This window comes from Porites lutea, chromosome 14, assembly GCF_958299795.1.
Source record: "Porites lutea chromosome 14, jaPorLute2.1, whole genome shotgun sequence".
NCBI lineage: Eukaryota > Metazoa > Cnidaria > Anthozoa > Scleractinia > Poritidae > Porites > Porites lutea.
In genome coordinates this window covers 2,024,042-2,044,733 of record NC_133214.1, presented here as the reverse complement: position 1 = coordinate 2,044,733, position 20,692 = coordinate 2,024,042, and the positions used below count along the sequence as shown (strand labels likewise).

Genomic DNA, 20,692 nt, shown 5'->3' with positions numbered 1-20,692 from the left:
AGGAAGCAATTTGATTGGTTTAGAGAACAGTGTGGACAGAAAGAAAGCAAGGGTGGGGGAGGGGGGGGGGGCAGTCTCCAAAAAAAACTTTTCGGCCTTCGGGTATCAGTTTGGTCTAAAAATAAGGGGGTGGCGGCCCCCCCGGGCCCCTCCCCTATAGCCGCCACTGAATTACTTAAGCAGGCTGCAAAGCACAAAAAGTTCTCACCCTTTAAGCCCTAAGAGTGACCCGCACCAAATTTCTCCTCGTAATATCAATGCTTTGTAAAACAGAGTGGTCATGAGAATCACGGACATGATCACACAAGATGAATTTGCTTGATATTTTATCACCTTCTCCCCACTACTTCTGTAGGAAATGAATAGGGGCAACAAATGAGAATTCGACTTTTGATCTTCGGGTTTAAAGGGTTAAAAAACACGATGACATAGCTCGAGATTGTCAGCATTTTAACACTACAGAATTGTATACAAAAGACAAAAAGGTTTAATTCTAAATAGGTGTATATAATTGAATAAGACTGAGATTTAAGAGAGGACAACTTACAGTATGATGAGGACAAAAATAAAGACTGAGATCAACAGGCAATGTAAAGAAGAACTGGTTGGGTTTGGGTATCGATAATGGGATCAAAAAAATACCGCGAATTACGGCCCAACTTTGTTCACCAGTGAACAGTCGCAGATGATGCAAGTCTTAACAACCACGGCTTGATCCATTGTAATATCGTCATAATAAAAATGACCATTATAGTTGGCCGAATGCAATGTATTCGAGTGGACTGAATAGTGCTTTTCGAATAGAAAACTGTTCTTTGTCAAAAAATAGAGTAAATTGCGGAGACACACATGATAAATGCTTAGGCCTGTGTATTGACCGGGACGCTTATTATCAGAACAGTGGTCTTCGATGGTAGCCTGATAACAACTTGGACCAATCCGAACAGGACTCGGTGACTGGGCGAAAGTATGGACCTTGCAGTGCGTCTTACATGAAACCAAACATTGACATGAAGGAGTTCGCATAAGCCATAGGTTTCACATCCGGATGAGGCTGTGTAGCAGATAAAATAAGTTAAAATTCTTTTTTTGTGAAGCTTCGCCAGAGGTGAGTTAGTAGAGAGCCTAAGTAGCACACAAAATTGTTCCCGGCCCGTGTAAATAAGGTAAAGTGCTGGTCTGCCAAGCGGAGAGCGATTCATGACACAATTAAAAGCGCTCTGTCACGATAGTTTTAGTAATTAATATGCAACTTCCCCTGAAGGAAACCTCAAAATATTAGTCTGGTAAAATAGAAAATGCCGAAGAGGAGACGCAAAGGCCAACGCAGTTTCTTAAACTATTTTGATTTAAATGTACTTACCACAGCATCGTAGGTCGTGAAGTTGGGTTTGGCATCTGGTCCCATGGTAATAAATGCTCCTTTGTTTCCCATTTGATCGCTACGAAAAATAAACACCACATTCGCTGATGCGTCTCAAAACCTTAGTTCCTAGGCTCTAACAATGATAAGCGTCTAATTTTCTCCTTATAACATTCATGTGTAATTACACAGTCAGGTGATGAGAATAAAGAAAATGATCACTGAGGCACAGGGGAATATTAACTGCCATACAAGTTGGCATAGCACCTGACATAGCTCAGTATTTCACGGCGCGAAAAACGTCTGAAACTGAACAGTTTTGCATTTGAAAGAAAGGAAATTAACGGCTACGTTCACATGGAGCTTCTCTTTACATTTTGCAGCGTTCCCCACGATCTCACCTCCTGAAATAGGCTTACTAAACCTATGTCATGGCGAATGCACAAATGAGTTTCTAACATTTTTGAACACATTTAAACCTAGAGTCCTATTTTCCGCGTAAATGTAAGCTCAGCTCCTTTAAATATGTGACATATATGTAAAGAAGGTATCGGCTGTAACTTTGCAAAGCTCGTTTCCAGGGCCCAAGAGGAAGGCGCATGTCACAAAACATCGGACTCATCGATAAAATATCGACTGCAACTTCCTCATTCCGTGGACTTTTCGAATTCCGGACTTATTGTCTTATTCATTTTTATAAGCTCTGGCCCACCCTTTGATAACAAGCTAATTTTTGGCAGAAACATGCTTCAACTTGAGGCAAAAACTGACCAGTAATTCGGCGCCGAAAAGACAGTGATACACTTCCCATCATGCATCACTTCATATCCCTCGGGTTTGACTTCATGACTCCTGATAATATAATCTGAAAATTATGATAATAATTCAAAATACAATTACAATCACAGTGGTGGCATTGCTTTTGCTTGGAAATCTAGGGTTACACTTCCTCAAGAATTTCAAGGAAAATGCAGGTCTAACTTTGAGCGTGTGAGTGAATTCTTGAGCATGACCATTCCAAATAAAAATTATTGCATTACTAGCCTGCGAGCAGGCTTACTTGGGCGAGTTCGGAGAAAATTTTGACGCGCGAGGAAAAGTGAAAAGTCACTTTTCCTCGCATCATTTTTCGCGCCCGCATTTGCCGACAAAGTTTTCCACAAACTCACACAAGTGAGCCTCATTAAAGCAAAAAGAAAGTAAGTTGTTTAAAAAGAACTAGAACTCGCGTTTTACTCGCGTCCCCGTCACCAATAAAGTCTCTGAAGTCCTCCGTAAGTTGTACTGAATTTTCAACGATAACTGTGACCCAAATAAGATTTATCGAAGGCGTTTGTTGCCGATACTGCGCTGTATGTAACCTGCACATGATAAAAACACAGCTATAGAAAAGGAACAGATAAAACAAAAACTCACCGAGGTTGTTATTTTTGCAGAATTCTTCAGTAACATCAGGGCCAAATTGCACACCGACGCCACGCTTGCTTGGCGAACGACCGGGCTACAAGCAAAACAGATAAAGCTGTTTTCAAGGTAGCTGGGGTTTCCCGACACAATACTAACGTTCATTGGCTTATTCAAGGTCACATGACATCTAAGTGACAATTTTTTCCCGCCAATAATCAGATGCCTGACGCAAGAGATTCAAAGTGCAATGTTACCTACAAAAGCGGAAATGCTGACCATCGTTGCACGTAAACAACGCGTGAAGCAAAAAAGGAACCCTCTAAAAAGCATCGACTATCTCGCATTTACATGAGCAAGTTTTCCTTGAACGAAGAAAAACTTGTCAAGGAAGGGGCCTCTACTATAATACGCCACTTCCGAGTTTACAAAACCCTCAGTTTTAAGGCGGAGATGGGTTTCACTTTTACTAAGAACTAAAAATGACTTTTACATCAAAGACTTTGCACTTTCCCTCGTATTCAAAAAGAGACTTGGGACAACTCGGAAATGGCCATAAACACACGCGTAGCAGGCGATTAGAGCGGGAAAATGAGTGGTAGCCGGCGATAAGCGCGGGAAAATGCTTGCTACCTCCTGATTGGTTAGAAAAATGACGCAGTGCGCCGAGCAACGCACAAGCAAAAATTACAAGCAGGCGAGTAAGGAAGTGACTAAAACATCTACAGTGCAACTACTCCAACAGGGGCACTTGGAAGAAAATTATCTAGTCACAACGGTTTTTGAAAACAAAAGATTCTCAATTTTTTGTGCAAACGAACCAATCACATTCATGAATTTGAGGGCTGTTTCCTGAGAGGTCAGATAAGTTGAAACGGTTTGAAAGTTTTCAACGGTTGCATAGTTCAAACTTGAATGTTATTAGTCCGCTTGCTGAAAAACTTTTTAACAGTTACAGTGAATACTGTATTCTTAGTATTCAAGATGGTAACCTCGACGCTTGCCCTGTTGCCAATATTCCCAGAGGAGTCCTGGGTACTAGAGTGAATCCGTGTCGGATTCGGATACGTGTGGAGGGGCAAATTGGATTTGAATACGGAAACGTGTGGACGTGGAAATTTTTAAATCCGCATACGTCTGGATAAAGCTTAAGATATTTCTGAAAGTTTCACGTTGTAGTCGTGCAAAACAACGGCAAATAAATGTACAAAAAAGTGTGCTGCACGTGCAAAGTTGTTTTTTGTTAATTAGACCTTTTTTTGACGTATTTGTTGCCGTCGCCGATTAAGGTGATGTTACACGGGACGATTCGCAACGAAGATTTTTGTAACATCACCTTTAGCATTACACGATTTTATATTTTGTTTGAGTAAACTATAAATACTAACGAGAACTTTACTTTTAGCCCTGGCTAAATCTATATATGAGCACATACACTGTACCTGCGGCTGAGGATCTGACCATAATAATTCACACATCAACCCTGCAAAAAATGTGAAAAAAAAATGATCATCTTCAGAGGTAAGATCTTAAAAGTTGATACACTTGTGCTTCGCTACATAAGGGCTTTAACCGCAACCTCCACTATTAAAAGTATTAAATCCGAGTCTAGACTACAATGACTCTACAATTCTTGTTCCACAAAGTACAAGGATTTTCAGCATAGAAACTTTGCTTAATAAATTTGAATTATTAAGCCCATGTTTGTAAACGGTGGGATTCACGTTCCCAAACAACTTCAACCTCGTTCCCAGGGTCTCTCATCCTCCCGCCCAAGCTTGGGCGGGAAGATGAGAGACCCTGGGAACCAGGCTTGAAACAACTTGAGCAAACAACCCAAACTAAAGCACTAAAAAATATTGAATGTATTTTTTAATGTGGATATACCTTCCTCTCCAGGCTGTCTATTTCTGTCAATTGTTCTTAACTCGTCCAGCTTAACGTCATCTCTTTTAAACAACCCGCCGTGCATAACCTAAAGAGGAAACATTTCTATACATTTATAGCTCACAAACGACTTTGGGGGAGGGTGATCAATGTTTTTGTTTGTTTGTTTTAGGTGTGTGGGGTGCTGCTGGGAGCTTAGCTGCAAAGAGCAACTCAACTCTATTTTATTCCACGTAAAAACGTTTAACGTTAACAACTGACGCCATACACCTGAGTAAGGTCACTTAACCCTTTCACTGCCAGAGTGTTTGATGGAGTTTTGTAAGGTGACTCTAACTTTTGAGTCTGTGGACGAAATCCTCGCTTACTTGCGAGCTTCACAATATATAGTCACTGGGATATAAAGAGCAGTACATACCAGAGCTTTTTGATTTATAAGATGACAAAGAGGTAACCAGTTGTAAACCTCAGTAAAAAGATCTGACATATCTGCTGTATATGTGATACAAAGTTAAGAACTGACATAAACTAAAGCTTTTATTTCTCTTTGGTCAGATAAAAAGGTTGTCAGACAGTGAACAATAATTACAGCACAACTACTGTAAGGAGGGCCACTTAGACTTATTCAAATGAAGTATGCTTATTATGCAAGTAATCCAATAAAATGTTCTATCTCTAGGTTAATAGACCATTCCTGCATTACGCTCCAGTGAGGACGAAGCAAGGTTGGACAATTTCGTACAAATCACTGTATTTTGGCCAACCCAGCCGCGAGCTGGTGCCTTTGCTTACAGGAATGTGGGAAAGGTCTATAAACTACCAAAAAATGCAGTGCGACTACTATAACTGGGGCTACCTAGACAAAGTTGACCAATCAGATCACAGGAAAATAACAATACATCCCACGAAAGTTGGTTGTGGATCTAAATTGCATTAGAATCAAATCACACTACTTAACGAAAGCACATGTAGAAAATGTTATAAAAAGGATATTTGGATTTCACTTCCCCTTCAAAGCCATACATTTGATTCATGTAAATACTCTCATGATTCCCTGTTAATAGTAAATTAATAAAATCAGATCAATAACCAGAGTATAATACCATCAACTGACGTGATACAACTCACTTTGACTCTGAAGATGACTACCGCAAAGGTTGTCGAAACATCAGTCACTGTTAACAACAACAGTCCTATTCAGGTCTATGTTCACCTGGACGATCAAACTCAACCTACTTTTGAAATGACTTCTGGGTTCAAACCTCTCACAGTTATATGAAAATAGTAAATAAACATCAACAAAGTGGTTCTCTGCCTGCCCTTCCAAATCAAATTGAGGAGAGAGGGACACCAAAATACCTAGAGAAAAATAGCCTGCGAGGGCACTCTTACTTTGAAATCACAATTCACTCACCTCGTGACATGAAAAAGTGATCCGGATACAAAAGCTTATAACTAAAAAGAGTAAAAATGACTTCACATGAAAATGACCCTCTGTCTACAAAATCACCATTAAATAACTGAAACGCTGTTAAGGAACATAGTAATATTACAATGTACCTACAGTAAAAACAGTCAAAATGCATGCCAAAGAGAAATACCAGGTGGGCTTTCACGCGAAAACATGATATCTTCACATATGAAAAAAAACATGTTATCTTTACGTGAAATATCATTGTTTGGAGCTGTACAACTAATAAATAGAACATATTAAATGCAATCCATAACAATATTTTCCAGTTACAATTCTTCAAAGGATACATATGGATTTTCAGGGGAAGGATGTCCATTAAGACTGAAAATGTTTAACAAGTCGTAGAACTGCCCATGTATGTCACCACACACAGTAAAGTTACCATTCTGGAAAGAAAAAATGAGATTAAAGACGTAAAGGAAGAATTTGGCTCATGCACACCTTGTCTGCAGCCCTGTTAGCTGAATTCAAGCAGAAAAAGAAAAGGTACTAACATTTAACTTCCATGCTTATCTAGCCTGTGTTGCAGTTGTAATTTAACCCTGGTTAGTAATGTCTGCAAAGTAGTGCCGATATCCATGTTCTGAGCCCCCAAACGGACTCAACGAATTACTGCGAATGCGAATTTCCCTTCAACCCGATTGGCAAATTGATAATGGCGTTATTAACAGGGCAATCATGGCGTGTACTCAAATCCTGGTACACAAGCTGGGGACCCATAACAAGGATTTTGGTGCTGTTTCACAGACAGATTTAGCCAGAAGTTAATTTCCGTCTGAAGCGCAGGCTAGTTCCATCCAGATAAGAGGTGCGAAGAATGAGGTATCAACAAAAAATGGATCGAATCAACCCCCATAAGTCACTTATGTGCTTACAGGTGTTGATCAGATCCAGGTTGTGGATGGCCCGACCACAAAAACAGAGCTTACCTCAGGTACTGTGATTTCAACCATTGATGGCTGTTTCTCAAATGTCTTTTTTACTTCAATTAAAATCTGAAAAGACAACAGGAGGAAAGATGTTGGACAAACACCAGTTATTATAATTTCAAAAGGGTATTTGTAGCTTTAGGGGCCTGTACTATCATAAAAAATAATGTTAGTATTATTGGCTTTTACAGCACTGTTATTCTTAGACTTGTCTAGCACAGAGAAATTTCAAGTTGCCATATAGATGCATTATTTTTTAGGAAAGAGAATTACAAACTGCTAGTAAGTTCTCTTGGTCATATTTTCTTTTTGTTTCCTAAGAAAGTAGCCGGGGGTCAGACTCAAAACCAGGGTTGTCACTAAGATTTCAAGTTGCCGGGTAAACACAACAAGTAGGCGGGGAATCAAATGGATAGGGATTTCTTTTGGTTCTATTTTTCTTCTATTTTCAAAAAAAAGTAGCCGGGGGCCACTCTCTTGGTCTCTTAATGACAACCCTGCAAAACAGCCAGAGGAAATCCCCCGAGTCGAGCCTTAAATGACAGCCCTGCTGATACAGAATAAAGTAGATAAGAATGCAATAGAAAATTAAAACAGCTTACCTTGTATGCATATTTCTTGTGTATCTTTTTTTGTTCTTTAAATCTCTCAATTAATTCTTCCACAAATTCTTTTGTTATTCCATCTTCACTCAATCGTGGGCCGTCATAGTCATCTTCCACCACTTGCAAAGTCAAAATTATAACATAATTATTATAACGTCGTGACCATTAATTTTTACATAACAAAACTGACATGAATATTACTAATAAATTATTGCATCAACTCTCTGATTCGTCAAAAACATGAAAATTGCTTATTTTACTGAATTTGAAAAAGTCAAAAAAGTTACTCTTTATTCACTATGGCTCATTATTTACAACCTCTCTCACATTCTCCCAGCATCTAAAGGGCACCTTCAAAAACAACCTGAAAACTTGAATAGTCACTTACGTGACAGGTTCTAAGTTTTTGTAATAAGGCCACAAAATAACATTGACTGTTTCATTCCTATACCAAATTATGGAAGGAGGATTTGTCCCTCTTACTTTAAGTCCGTGGACAAAATCCTATGATGTTACCATTAATAACCCATTAAAATGTGCAGTCGATTGCTTAATAAACTACTGACTAATAACAACTTGAAATGCTTATCAAAGGCTTGTGTGGTAGTAGTGTTTAAGACCAAACTTGTATGCTCCGCATCTGTCTGTATGACTTTTCTTGAGCATTATACAGTCATCAGAGAGCACGTCAATCTTGGGAATTAAGTGATGGACACAACAAGAAAACTATGTGCCAAGTATCAAACTCCCCAAACATACACTGTGTTGTGGGATAAACAAGTTTCTATCAATACAGTCAACTCTGTCTAAGACGGACACCTTTATGACCGGCACTAAGTGTCCGTCTTGGAGAGGTGTCCGTCTTATAGAGAGTCAAATAAAGGGAGTAAAGAAAGGCAGGGACCAACTCTAAGTGTCCGTTTTACAGAGGTGTCCGTCTAATAGAGGTGTCCGTTAAGAGAGAGTTGACTGTACAATGAAAGTATTGTATGCGACAGGCACATGATTGACATTCTGAAATAACTCACAGGTTTTTTAATTGGGTGATCACTTGAATAAGGTGTGATCAAACATGCATTGAATATTGCCTGTGTCATAGAACACTTTTAAAACTCACTCTACATAAAGCATAATAAAGAAAACAAGACTAAGACAGATGTTTTGATTCCATGCAAAGGAGAGAAATCAACACACCCATTGAATTGAGATCAACAGAGTCAGCAACTGCTTTCTTGTCCTCTACAGCTATGGCTTTGCGAAATGCCTCTTGATGAACAATCTTCTTGCATTCTGTGTATTTACACTCTGCATCTTTGTCTTTGGGTCTATATTTTCTCACCTGGAGATTAATGGATAACATCATAAATCATAATAATGACAATTTTCAAAATTTTAATTCTTATTGTTGTTCCTAATAATTTCCTTTAAAAGTAATGCTGAGAATTTGGTTACCAATTGAATGCATCTTTTATGACCATGTCATTAATTCTCATGACCAACCTGTTTTAAAAAGAATTGATACTTTATTGGTACTTAATTTTGAGGGTACTTAATTTCTTGATTTTAAAGAGACAGTATTTTGCGGGGTTTTATTTTCATAATAGAAAAAAGGGCATTAATTTTGCAATTCAAGTGTTGTCAACTTCTTTTTTTTAAAAAGTCTAAACCTTGAAAAAAATTTTGAAAAACTGGAACAATCAATGTGTGAAATCTTTGCAAACTAATGTTATTTCACGGCGGAAGACACAAAATGGAGCATGCCAGTAAAACCAGTTAGCAATTTGTGTTGCCGATACATATCATTGCTATTACATGTTAATTGTTATTTGAATTTCCTATATGGGTATTAAATTTTGCGTGCTTTAATTTTGCGAGGATTTATTTTCGTGGGTCTTTAATTTCGTGATTTTTTTACAATCATGAAAAACAGGAAATTAACGATCTGCGAAATTAAGTACCAATAAAGAAGGTATTATTTCAAGGAAAAAGTTCATGCTGATCACTGTGAGGGCTCAAAGAGTTAAGAACTGCAATTCATGTCATGTCATTTCCACTATCGGCTATTTCGCAAACTTTCAATGGCTATCTCTCTAGTTAGCTTGATTGGTTCAATAGATTGAGCATTGTGTTCACTCATTGCAAGGGACAGGTCCAATTCCTAAACAAGCCTGATTTTTTTTCACGTTCTTTTTTAACTGCTTACAAGTAAAGGTTGATTTTTTCTACTGCAAAGATCATGTTCACTTTCAAAATATTTATGTTCCTGATAAAGAGACCTTTAAAACACCTCTCACTGCTACAATATACACTAACAGTAAATTTTCTGGAGAAAGGGATATCTCTAAACATAGAGAAAAATATCTCTCCTGTCAAAGGAGATGTACCTACGATTTCATAGTCCTTGAGGCTGAGTTTAAATTTCCCAAGAGCCATGTATGCTGATGCACGTCTATAATATGCCTGGCATTGATAAAAAATCAGGAGATCAAAGACTGACACATGACAGCTTTACCACAAAGACAAACACCGAGTTACATCATAATATCAAGGCTGTGCTCTAGCAGAGCCCGGTGGCCCCTGGCGCCTAACTTTTGCTCTTGGGCAACTAGAAAATCTTACTTTTTTCATACAAATCATATGCTGGGCACCCTAGATTTTACAGGTTCAGAGCACTGGGCTCCCTTCAGTTTTCCTTAGAGCACAGCCTTGAACGTGAATGTTGTCCTTAGACTAAACCCGCTACAGACAAACCACATTAATACAGACACTAAGGGGGCCATGGAAAGTCCCGGGGGGGGGGGGGGTACTGCCATATATGGGCTATATAGGTATGTGCCGCTGTGAAGGGTATGGTTTTCAAGCAGTTTACTCTAGGATAGGGTATATAAATCCGAGAGTTTGGGTCTAGAATAGGGTATCATTCTTCAGGAAACTGATCAGTTGTTGAAGATTTTATCTAGACTAGGTACACAGCTACTCTAGGATAGGGGGATTTGGGGAGTTTACTCTAGTATAGGGTAGCAAAATTCAGCTGAACTAGCTCTGGTAAAGGTTACGGGTTCCAGGCTCCCAGTGGCACATCCCCACCCAGAAATTCCTAAAGTGCCCCCCACCCCCCCCCCCCCCCCCCGGGTGGAAAGTGTCCGCATTAACAGGGTGTCCGCATTAAGCAGCTTGAATTTAGAAAAAATGTAAGTGCTTTCTTTGGTGAGGTGTCCTGTTAAGTTAGTATCCATAACGCGGGGGTTTGACTTTGTATACTGATTTGAGTAACTACTTCTAAAACATTGTGGGATAAGAAGAATATCGCTGCAGCATTCTACCAACTGAGCCATGAAGACCCATACTTTGGGTCCTTGTTTAGCCTTTTCAAGCTTTTCCCGGGGGCAGGTGGGCTTGGCCAGATGCTTCTGGAGGCTTGCCCACCTCCCAGAACCTCTATTTATTTTCTATTCCTTTTACTTAAATTTCATCACGTAATTACAGTAATCTAGCTTCCTTTTCAGAAGCAGACCTAGCCTAAGAAAACAGCCAACATTTGGCAATGCTACCACTGGTTTCCCTGCCAAATGATGTCTAAGAAACAAGTGCAGAAATTTCATACTGATGACATGTCACTTCCCAGATCTGGGTAGTGCTTCTGATTAGTTGAATCAAATTTCTCATGCGGCACAACCAATCAGAAGCACTACCCAGGTCTGGGTAGTGACGCGTCATCAGTATGGAATTCTGCACTTGTTTCTCAGGCGCCACTTGACAGGGAAACCAGTGGTAGTGTCGCCAAATATCAGCTGTTTTCTCAGCCTAGGGTAGACCTCTCCTGCACCTTTGGCCTTGGCCCTCCATTTAGTTCTTACAGTTTTTCATGGCATTGACCTTGTTACCATTTCTTTAATTTTAGTTCTTTTGTGCATGCAATTTATTTCATTTTGTGATTTTGTGATTTTGCAAATGGAATATCATAAAAACCAGTGTGTATACATTAGCATAAATTATCTTGCATTAAAACACACATTTAACATGTATTAACATTGATTGACATACCTTAACATATTTCTTATCCAGTTCAAGAGCCTTGTTTGCATCTTCAAGAGCACAGCCATAATATTCAGTCTTTATGTAACAAAAGCTTCGGTTTCCATAATATGCCGGTACACTGGGATTCAGTTCAATGGCCTTAGTGTAAAGACTAAGTGCGTCATCATATTTTCCCTCTAAATGTAACAAGTAACGAAATCATGATCATAAAAAATCATTTGAAGAATATCATTTTCTTCAATTCGAAAATGAAACTTCAAAAATTCCTCGAACACATTTTAGTATTAAAAAGACGTTAATGGTCGAGTTCTGCCATACGCTGCAGCTAGACGGCCGCATATCTGGACCAGAGATTGTGGTGGACTCTTATTAATGAAAATCTTCAGTTTAAGCTTTGGTCACCAAATAAAACGGTTTAAATGAAAACTGAAAGGCCTTCTATTTTTTGTAAAAATGCCGGCTGGTCGTCCCAATACAGAATATTCTTGAATCTTCTATCTTGTCATTGATTCCTTCGACACCAGTTAATTTATTTTTTCGAAATTCAAACAAGTTAAATATCATTGAAATCTTCGCTGATTATAAAACCATACCTTTAAAGAATTCATTAGCCTTCAACTTGTACTCATCTGCTTTCTTCTCGTCTTCTGTCATCTCGCCACTTGCTGCCTTCTCGTCCGCCATTTTTAATCACTTGTAGCTAGCCCCAGGCTTTTCTCGTTTGCTATTTATAGGAACAAGGGAATGAGGGAGGGGAGGGGAGAGAGAAATACTTTTGTCCGGTGTCCTGTATCATGTTGATGTAACAAGAGATCGGAACACAAATTTTGACTGTATAGTTTTCAGAGGGATGGAAGGATTTGCACTGGAGTACTAGACCAGTGGTCATGAAGTACGAAACCTTTTGAAATTACCAGAGTACAACTGTACAGTACCGCAAATGATCCCCAACCGCAAATGATCCCGAGACCGCAAATGATCCCCAAAATGGGCCGCAAATGATCCTCGACCGCAAGTGATCCCCAAAGTCGACCGCAAATGATCCCGAAAGAAAAATAGGAATGGCTTGGAATCAGGTTAGCGGATCATCGTGTCGATTTTATTATTATTACAATAAGTCAGATTAAAAGCTAAATTTTACTTCTCAAATAAATATATGAATAAAAACTAAATGAAAAAAATCATTCAAGAGTAAAAACGAAGTAGGTAGGCAACACACTGCTGCTTGTTCCAATGACTTTTTTCCGGCTCTGGCGGGTAGATTATACCTCTGAGCAAAACGTTTTGACTGAGCAAATGTGATTTTTGCTGCTTATTGCATAGTGAGAGGTCATGACACGCAATTTCTGCGGTTATTGTTGTTTCTGGTCGGCATGATTTGCCCTTTGATGCAAGAGCATTTCCTTTTACCTCTTTTGAAATGCAGTGCTCTTCATTGCCGCTAAATAAGGGTCTTAGGTTGTTTAATTTTCTCTTAAGTGCCTCCTGGATCCGAATAATCATAAGCGATTTTCTTTTAGTCCGTGAATGTGACGGTTTCTTACGATGTTTTGTCACACGATAACTACCGCTTACCTGGCTTTGCGTTTCTCATTACCAGGTTTAGATTTCTGGTAACTGTCTTCAGCAAAGCACAACAAATGAATATACATAAAAACGCTAATATAACAATTCACAACACGTTCATGAGATGTAAGAAAGTTGCTATTTCGAAATAAACCGAAACCTGTGTACATTGATAAGTTCGGGGGCATTTTGACTTGTGTTTATGTTAAATCATGTCTTGTTTCGTAATGGGCACCTAAGTTACGAACAAATGTCTTGCTGTTTATCACGTAAAATTAACACTTCAGAGAAAAATCAAAATGAAATATTCTGGCTGATTAATTTCATGCTTTCAAAAAGATCAGTAAAGTCAATAAAGCTCTTGTTAGGTAGAGGGTGCCCGGCTTTGTATTCCTCAATAGAAAGGTTGAGCTTCTAGGCGTTAAAACAATTTTTCTGTGTAACGTCCTGCCTGTCTTAAATTTTTCATTCTTGAAAGGAAATTGAAGCAATCGACAAAGGAAGAAGTATACGGTAAATACTATACCTTTTCAGATTTATTCCATTTTTTTTTTCGCCTTGTATAAATTGACCTGAGATGTAGCGTCCTCCTTCCCTTTTTCTTTAAAAGGCGAGAGAAAAAGGTTTCTTTTTTATAATCAGTCCTTTTATGTAATCAGTCCCATAAAATCCATTCCATTCCTCAAGTTTTCACGGGATCATTTGCGGTCGACTTTAGGGATCACTTGCGGTCGAGGATCATTTGCGGTCCATTTTGAGGATCATTTGCGGTCTCGGGATCATTTGCGGTTGGGGATCATTTGCGGTACTGTACTACTGATCAAAAAAAAATTTACTAAGATACCATAATCTAGTTTTGTGTGCATACCCCAAGGAATAGTTCCTGTCATTACTCAGCTCAATACCCGAAAAGGTACAGTGGCAATTTAGATTCAAGCACCATTCCACGATTTTACCCCTTAAACAATAGGAGAAACACATATGGAGTTACCCCTGGGTCTCTGGCATATACCTCTTGTCACTCACAGTAATGGCCTTATGGCAGCACCTTACTTTCCTTAAAAACCTTTAAGCCCTAAAGGTGATGTTATGCACCTATCAATGTAAATCCCGTGGGGAGTGCGAGTAATTTTACGGGGCTTACGTTTAGTGAGGACGTACTTTTGAAATGTTCTTTTAATTCGTTTTATACTGTATTGTAGTATTGTTTGTTTAGATTTTTTCCCCTGGAATGGGGGCTTTTTTGACACTTTTGATTGACCTTTCGTTTCCCACCCTGGGGAATTTGATCAAAAAACTTTAAAATTTGTCAAATCCCCACCCCTTACCTGCACTCCCCCCCCCCCCGGGGTTTACATTGATAGGTGCATTACACAAGACGATTCACGATGACGATTTTCAGCGCAACACAGCATTGCAACATTCTTCCAACATTGCAGTGCTGTGTTGCGCTGAAAATCGTCATTGCAAATCATCTCGTGTAACATCACCTTAAGAGTGATCAGCATCGAATTTCTCCTTGTAATATAAATGCCTTGTAAAACAGAGTAGTCATGAGAATTACGGACATGATCACACAAAATGAATTTCCTTGATATTTTATCAACTTCTCCCCACTACTTCTGTAGGTAATGAATAGAGGCAACAAATGAGAATTAAAGGGTAAAATAAGGCTCTATTGGGAGGAGGCAGGTATGCACCCCTCTAGTCCAACTTTCAAAATCCTTCGTTTCACATTTTGAGGAAGCCTGTTCAGCCCCTTTCCAGTGCTGTTGAACCTCTCTACAATGGCCACCTTGGGGACGGAAGAAAGTTGCCGATGTGGAGAGGTTTAAAGCAAGAGTCAATGTATGGATTTTTTGTCTGACGGGATAAAAAAAAGTGGCCGTTAGCAGAGATTCGACTGTTTCATATAGGAGCCAGCCCCAAACCCCCACCTTCCCATAGTCCCTTGCGCTTTGTCACCAGTCACTCACATTTCACGCATGCCTCTGTTAGAAAAACAAAGCGCCTGCAGAGGATGAGGCTGACCAAACTTGTCTGCTAGCCGTAATCAACATCTAAAATGTTGTTTTAGATGTTGATCAGGGAATATCTGTACAATGTTACCCGTGCAGCAACCTTTTTTGTCCAAAATACAAAGAACACACATTTGATAATTAAACAGACAATTTTTTTCCCATAATCACTTCTAGGTGCAGGCATCAATAATTGACAACAGCTAATAGGAACAATGATAGAGCTTTAAGGCATAATGTTTATGTACCATAATTACATTATTTTATTTTTCAATCACCAAATGACTATTTTTTTTCCTTTAGCCAACAAAGAAAGTAATTTACAAATGTACACAAACAAAAAGAAATAAAGTTAAATAGAAATAGAATCAACTCTTGAGGTGCAGAACAGGTTCGATGCAGTAAACCCTCACGGCGCCTTAGCCCTGCCTTGGTGGAACAGAGAACACTCATGGCCCATCTCTAAGATGGATATCAATAACAGACTGACTCTGACCAATTCTTTTGATCAACGTCACTGTAATCAAACCATCTAACAGTGAGACAGCTCTCTAAGGGTGGAAACCTCAAAGTACACCTTCGCAGTCAAAACAAGTCATTTACCATGCCGCTACATTCAAAAGAGTTGACTGTATTAAAGAAAACAAACCTAAATGTATGAACATTTGATGTCATTATTTTCAGACGTAACTGAAAACAGTACAATGATTCAGGCTTGGTTGATAAGGATGATGTTCAAATAGTTGTGCCAGATCCAGGGGAGTGATCTGGTGAATAACTGCTACCTGATATATGCTTTGAATGCAAAGTCACCATTTCAACTTATTTTAAGTAGAGTAGTACAATGGATGACAAGCATTGACTGTTGTTTTCATGTTGCATCCAGTGGAGAATTCAGTAACCTTATCAAAACTTTTAGGGAAGAAGGATGCAGGAAGATAAAATTTTTGTTTCAGTCCTGGGGGCTTCAACGCCCTGGCCATATAGTTCCCTCCGCTAAGATCCATCACTGGTTTATCATAACCTTTTGTATTGTACCTAAAACTGAAACTTTCACAGAAGTGTATGTTTAAATGATATCAAAGCCCCTCAATCCAGTTTAGAAAACAATCTTGAAACTTTTGGACTTTCAATATTAAAATACTTGTTCTCCTTTTTGAAGCCCTTAAGCTGGTCTCTTATAGAAGTATCAAGGAAAGCTAGGTAAAGAGAATCTGACCTGAATGATCCTTTTCCTGAATTCTCAATATCCTCTCTAATATAAATAATGATAATCTTTATAAGGAGAACGTTGATGTTGATCACTCAGAAGAGAGCGTAGAATGATAATGAAAGTTGCTTAAAATTTCTTATTTGCATATGCATGAATTTTCAGTCGGTCTAAAATACAGGTCACTTTTCCACAGGTCAGAGTACAGGTCACCTTTATACAGATAAATGAATAATATTAAAAGTGTCTCTTAGCCCTAATCTCTTAACAAAATGCTCTATTAGATCGAGGGGAGTCTGAGTTTTTTGGTAATTTATCTAGGGAACAGTGACCCACACTCTAGACCCCGCCCATGAATTTCTTAGTGTGGAAATTTAAATAACAAGACTGTTTAGGTTTCTGGGAAACTGCCCACCTACCCCTCCCCAAGTGTCAATGTTGGCTTAGGGGAGGGATAGGTGTTCAGTTTCCAAGAAACCTACACTGATCCAGACGTCCTATATATCTTTTTTTGTCGACTTTGGCTACTAATGAAAGTGGTAGGGTATAAAATAATAGCAAAAAATCTGCTAAGCTAAATACAGTTGCTAAGAAATTTAAATATAAATGACGACATGTTACACATCACGCTTCCTCCTTTTCGCTCTGTTACTGTACTCATCATCCGATGTTATCTCTGCATTGTTATTCAGAGGTGAGCTGGGGTCCTGTTTAAGCGTCCCTTCTAGCAATCCATCCCCTGTTGGTGAAGAGCTAAGGAGGTTGTCAGTTGATGTCAAAAGGGCAGTTGTGGCATCAATACTCAGTTGCCCTGAATTTCTTGCTTTCTCCAGTGCTCGAACTATGGCAAAGGGAAAATATAACAATACTCAGCTTAACAAACCTGTGTTTCCCATATTTCAGAATATAATGTAGCAATAATACCACAGAAAATACAGCTATGTACGAAGTCAACACAACGCTGTACTCAGGCCCTGCTGGGGGGGGGGGGGGGGGTCCCATGTCGCCCGTCTGAATTTTAAAACATCTCGTGTCAGTGTATATAAATGCTTGTTGCTTGTTGCTTATTGTCGGCTTTGCCGTCACAGTCGCAATTTGGCCGAGGGAGGTTGTCTCTTGTCGCGATTTCATTTTATGCGCTGTTGCTACTTTTTGGACCATGTTGCTTGACGGAATTTACCCTGGCAGGGCCTCTGTACTGGACAAGGCTGTGCTCTGGCTAGCAGAGCCTGGTGGCCCCTGGCACCCAACTTTTGCCCCTGGGAAAAATCTTAGTGTTTTCATACAAATCACATGCGGCACCCTCGATTTTACAGGCTCAGAGCATCGGGCTTCCTTCAATTTTCCTTAGAGCACAGCCTTGCTGCAGCTACAAGAGCAGGACAATAGTAAAGTTCCAACTACTGTAACAAACGTTTTGTACAAGTAATTTTACAGGAGGCTGTACCTTGCTGGTCAAGAATACCATTCTGTCTTTTAAGGTCATCTATATCAGTCTAACAAAAAAAATCAACACAAATTACTGCAAAGCCTGAAAATTCAACCCTTACTGTTTATTATTTACTGACCCAGAATATTTGAGAATATTTCGAGTTTCACTTCAGGCTCCTGGTACAAGAATAAAAAACTACAATAATAATAATATTAATAACATAATAAATATATCATTCTGTTCACAAACTACGATTTTTTTTTCATATCGCACTTTTATTAAATACTCCACAGCATTACAATACTAACGTTAATGCATGATATATTACATTACAATAAATTACAAATACATGACATTACATTACAATATGAAATTAAACGGTAAAGTAACCATACAAAAAAAAAAAGAAAAATATGTTCTAAGTACAGACGACACTAGGGTACAGAGTCCAAAGGCAGAGCCCACTTCTTCTTAAATTTGTCCATTTTATTAGTTTTAACACATATGTACTTTTCTGTTTCATACTTAATTTTAACCTTGGATGAAAAGGCAGTTATGGCTAGTCACAAACAATGATTGCACTTACTTGGTGAGAGTGATTCTTTCTTCTCATGAACTGGATATAATCTGTGGCTTTATTAAGAATTTGAGCCCTTGAAGCCTGTAAAGAAATCATATCGACCAACTTTAGTTTAAACTACTGGGAATCAATTTTAAAGGTTTTTTTTAACCTGAAGTGGAAATATAACATTATGGTGTGTTCCCAGCTAACAGAATCACCTTTTCTATTGTAGTTTAGAGATATCTGGCCATATAAACTTTTTAGGTCCCACTAGTGACCAACATCAATTTTCTCCTAATGATATCCATACGTTGTCAAGAGATTAGGTTATGAGAATTAATAAAATGATCAACAAAGAGAAAATGCTTTGATCTTTTATCAAATTTATCTCAACTCATTCTTTAAGGAAATATATAAAGATCAGTTTGGAGAATTTGTATGTGGATATTGGGGCTTAAAGGGTTAACAGTTGTATTCTGAGGACCTGTAAGGACATAATTCCACCCAGCAACATAGCTATGAAATAGTGATATAAGACAGGCAGAAATGGTGACAAACAATAAAATGATGGGTCAAAAATATGACAGCAACAAAAAAAGCACAAAGACAATGGTAAAAACCAACAGGGACAACGCTTCCTCCTCGATACACAAGATAACTGGTTTTGATATTCAAACTAGGGACATACATGCATAAACCCCATCTAAATGGGGCTCTATTTTGGGTAGCCAGCATTTGAGTGGAAGCAAGAATGGCAGTTTTAATAGAAACCTCAGTGACTGCATATACTACTATTATTATCATCATTTCATCTCAGAATCATAGAATTAAAGCCACCTCAACCCCCCTTCACAAGAGGAGTGGCTTTCCTCTGCTAAAAAATGCCCATGCTGTCCCACAAAGGTAAGGGAAAGACAGGATGTGATAGAAAGAAAAAATGTTCGTCATGCAGTTATAACTGTGAATGCATGATTTTCAACCAATGAGGACACTTGGGGAAGTAATGTATTTAAGGAATTACAAATAATGTCCGTCTGGCTGTCTGTCTAGGCACGTCGGTCACAGTTCGTAAAATATTTTGCATAAAACAAGTAATGACCCCTCTTGACAACACAGTATCACGCAAATCTTTATCATATGGAGCAAAACTACAATCATTCTTTCCAGAGAACGAAAATTAGATCTAAGAGCGACACTTAACTTAGTGAACAAGACCATGCAAAGCTTAAGTCTAACTGTTCGAGGAAACCATTTCACCACGCAATTTTGACCGTTAGCAAATTACTGTAAATCCAAAGTGCGCTACAACAAACTGACAATTTGAACAGCTGATAGTTTTGTCACTGATACCAGTTTGTTTTAGGAGCATCCCACAAGAAATGAAATAAATAAAAAATTTCAGAATCTTACCTTCTCCCCTTGAAGCGAAGGTATAGAATCGCGAAGATGAGCGAAGCTATCTTTGATGTGATCTCGTCGCTTTCTCTCGAGAGCGTTGTGATGTGCTCGCTTATCGGCCTAAAATAAAAGCGAATCATGCATCCGTGAAAGTGCAAAACTAACCGACAGGAAAATCTACCTTGCAGATAGAATAGGGCATTCGCTCCTCATAAAATATTCAAATCCTGAGAACCAAATTTTGTCAATTTGGGCAAAGTTCCATAATAGCGTGACGGCGATGGACGAGGGAAAATCCCTTGAAATCTGGAATATTTTACAGATTTTGAAAGTAAAAATTTCTTTGTTATGAATCTCAACAGTCAAAAAAATCACCTAGAAACGGATCTAAGAAAAATGGAGCCCCTCAAAACATCGACACGTGTTTTCCTACTAAAGCCATGTGGACGTAGTTTGCACGCAATTTGACACCAAAACATAGGGTATACCTGCGACATATACTGCGGTTCTTCGCCATTTTCAGCTGCCTCCTACAAAATAATCAGACAGTTTTTAAACGGAACGATGCTTAAACAACTTGCAAAGTCATAAAAATACAATAATCAATTTACCTCGTCACTTTCAATGTCGATTTCCTTCTCCTCGTCGCTCATATTTTCTTTCTTGCCTTTCGCCATCGAAATAGAAGCCGACCCTCGTGATTCGAGCACGTGTCACCTCCAAATGACGCGGATTCTTGTCGGTAACGACGACCAATCACGATAGAGATTCGTTTGAAATTAATGACAGCCGAAAATGATAAATGC

At 38.8% G+C, this 20,692-nt stretch overlaps 1 protein-coding gene and 1 non-coding gene across 2 annotated transcripts; both read right to left on the bottom strand.

The window, feature by feature from the left end:
• Nucleotides 1-592: 592 nt before the first annotated feature.
• On the bottom strand, nt 593-20,637 carry LOC140924995 (serine/threonine-protein phosphatase 5-like). The gene is made up of 23 exons (XM_073374957.1): nt 20,498-20,637; nt 20,375-20,416; nt 19,899-20,006; nt 18,513-18,587; nt 17,942-17,990; nt 17,113-17,335; nt 13,276-13,359; nt 12,294-12,385; nt 11,707-11,876; nt 10,051-10,122; nt 8,857-9,001; nt 7,660-7,781; nt 7,058-7,123; nt 6,416-6,514; nt 6,069-6,174; nt 5,648-5,708; nt 5,073-5,154; nt 4,655-4,742; nt 4,210-4,250; nt 2,780-2,864; nt 2,135-2,228; nt 1,364-1,442; nt 593-1,054 (listed from the first exon to the last, which is right to left on the bottom strand). Exons 1-23 carry the CDS (start codon nt 20,561-20,563, stop codon nt 989-991), a joined length of 2,115 nt encoding a protein of 704 aa, XP_073231058.1. The 5' UTR covers nt 20,564-20,637; the 3' UTR covers nt 593-988.
• Nucleotides 8,286-8,413, bottom strand: LOC140925333 (small Cajal body-specific RNA 8). The gene has a single exon (XR_012164390.1).
• Nucleotides 20,638-20,692: the final 55 nt, after the last annotated feature.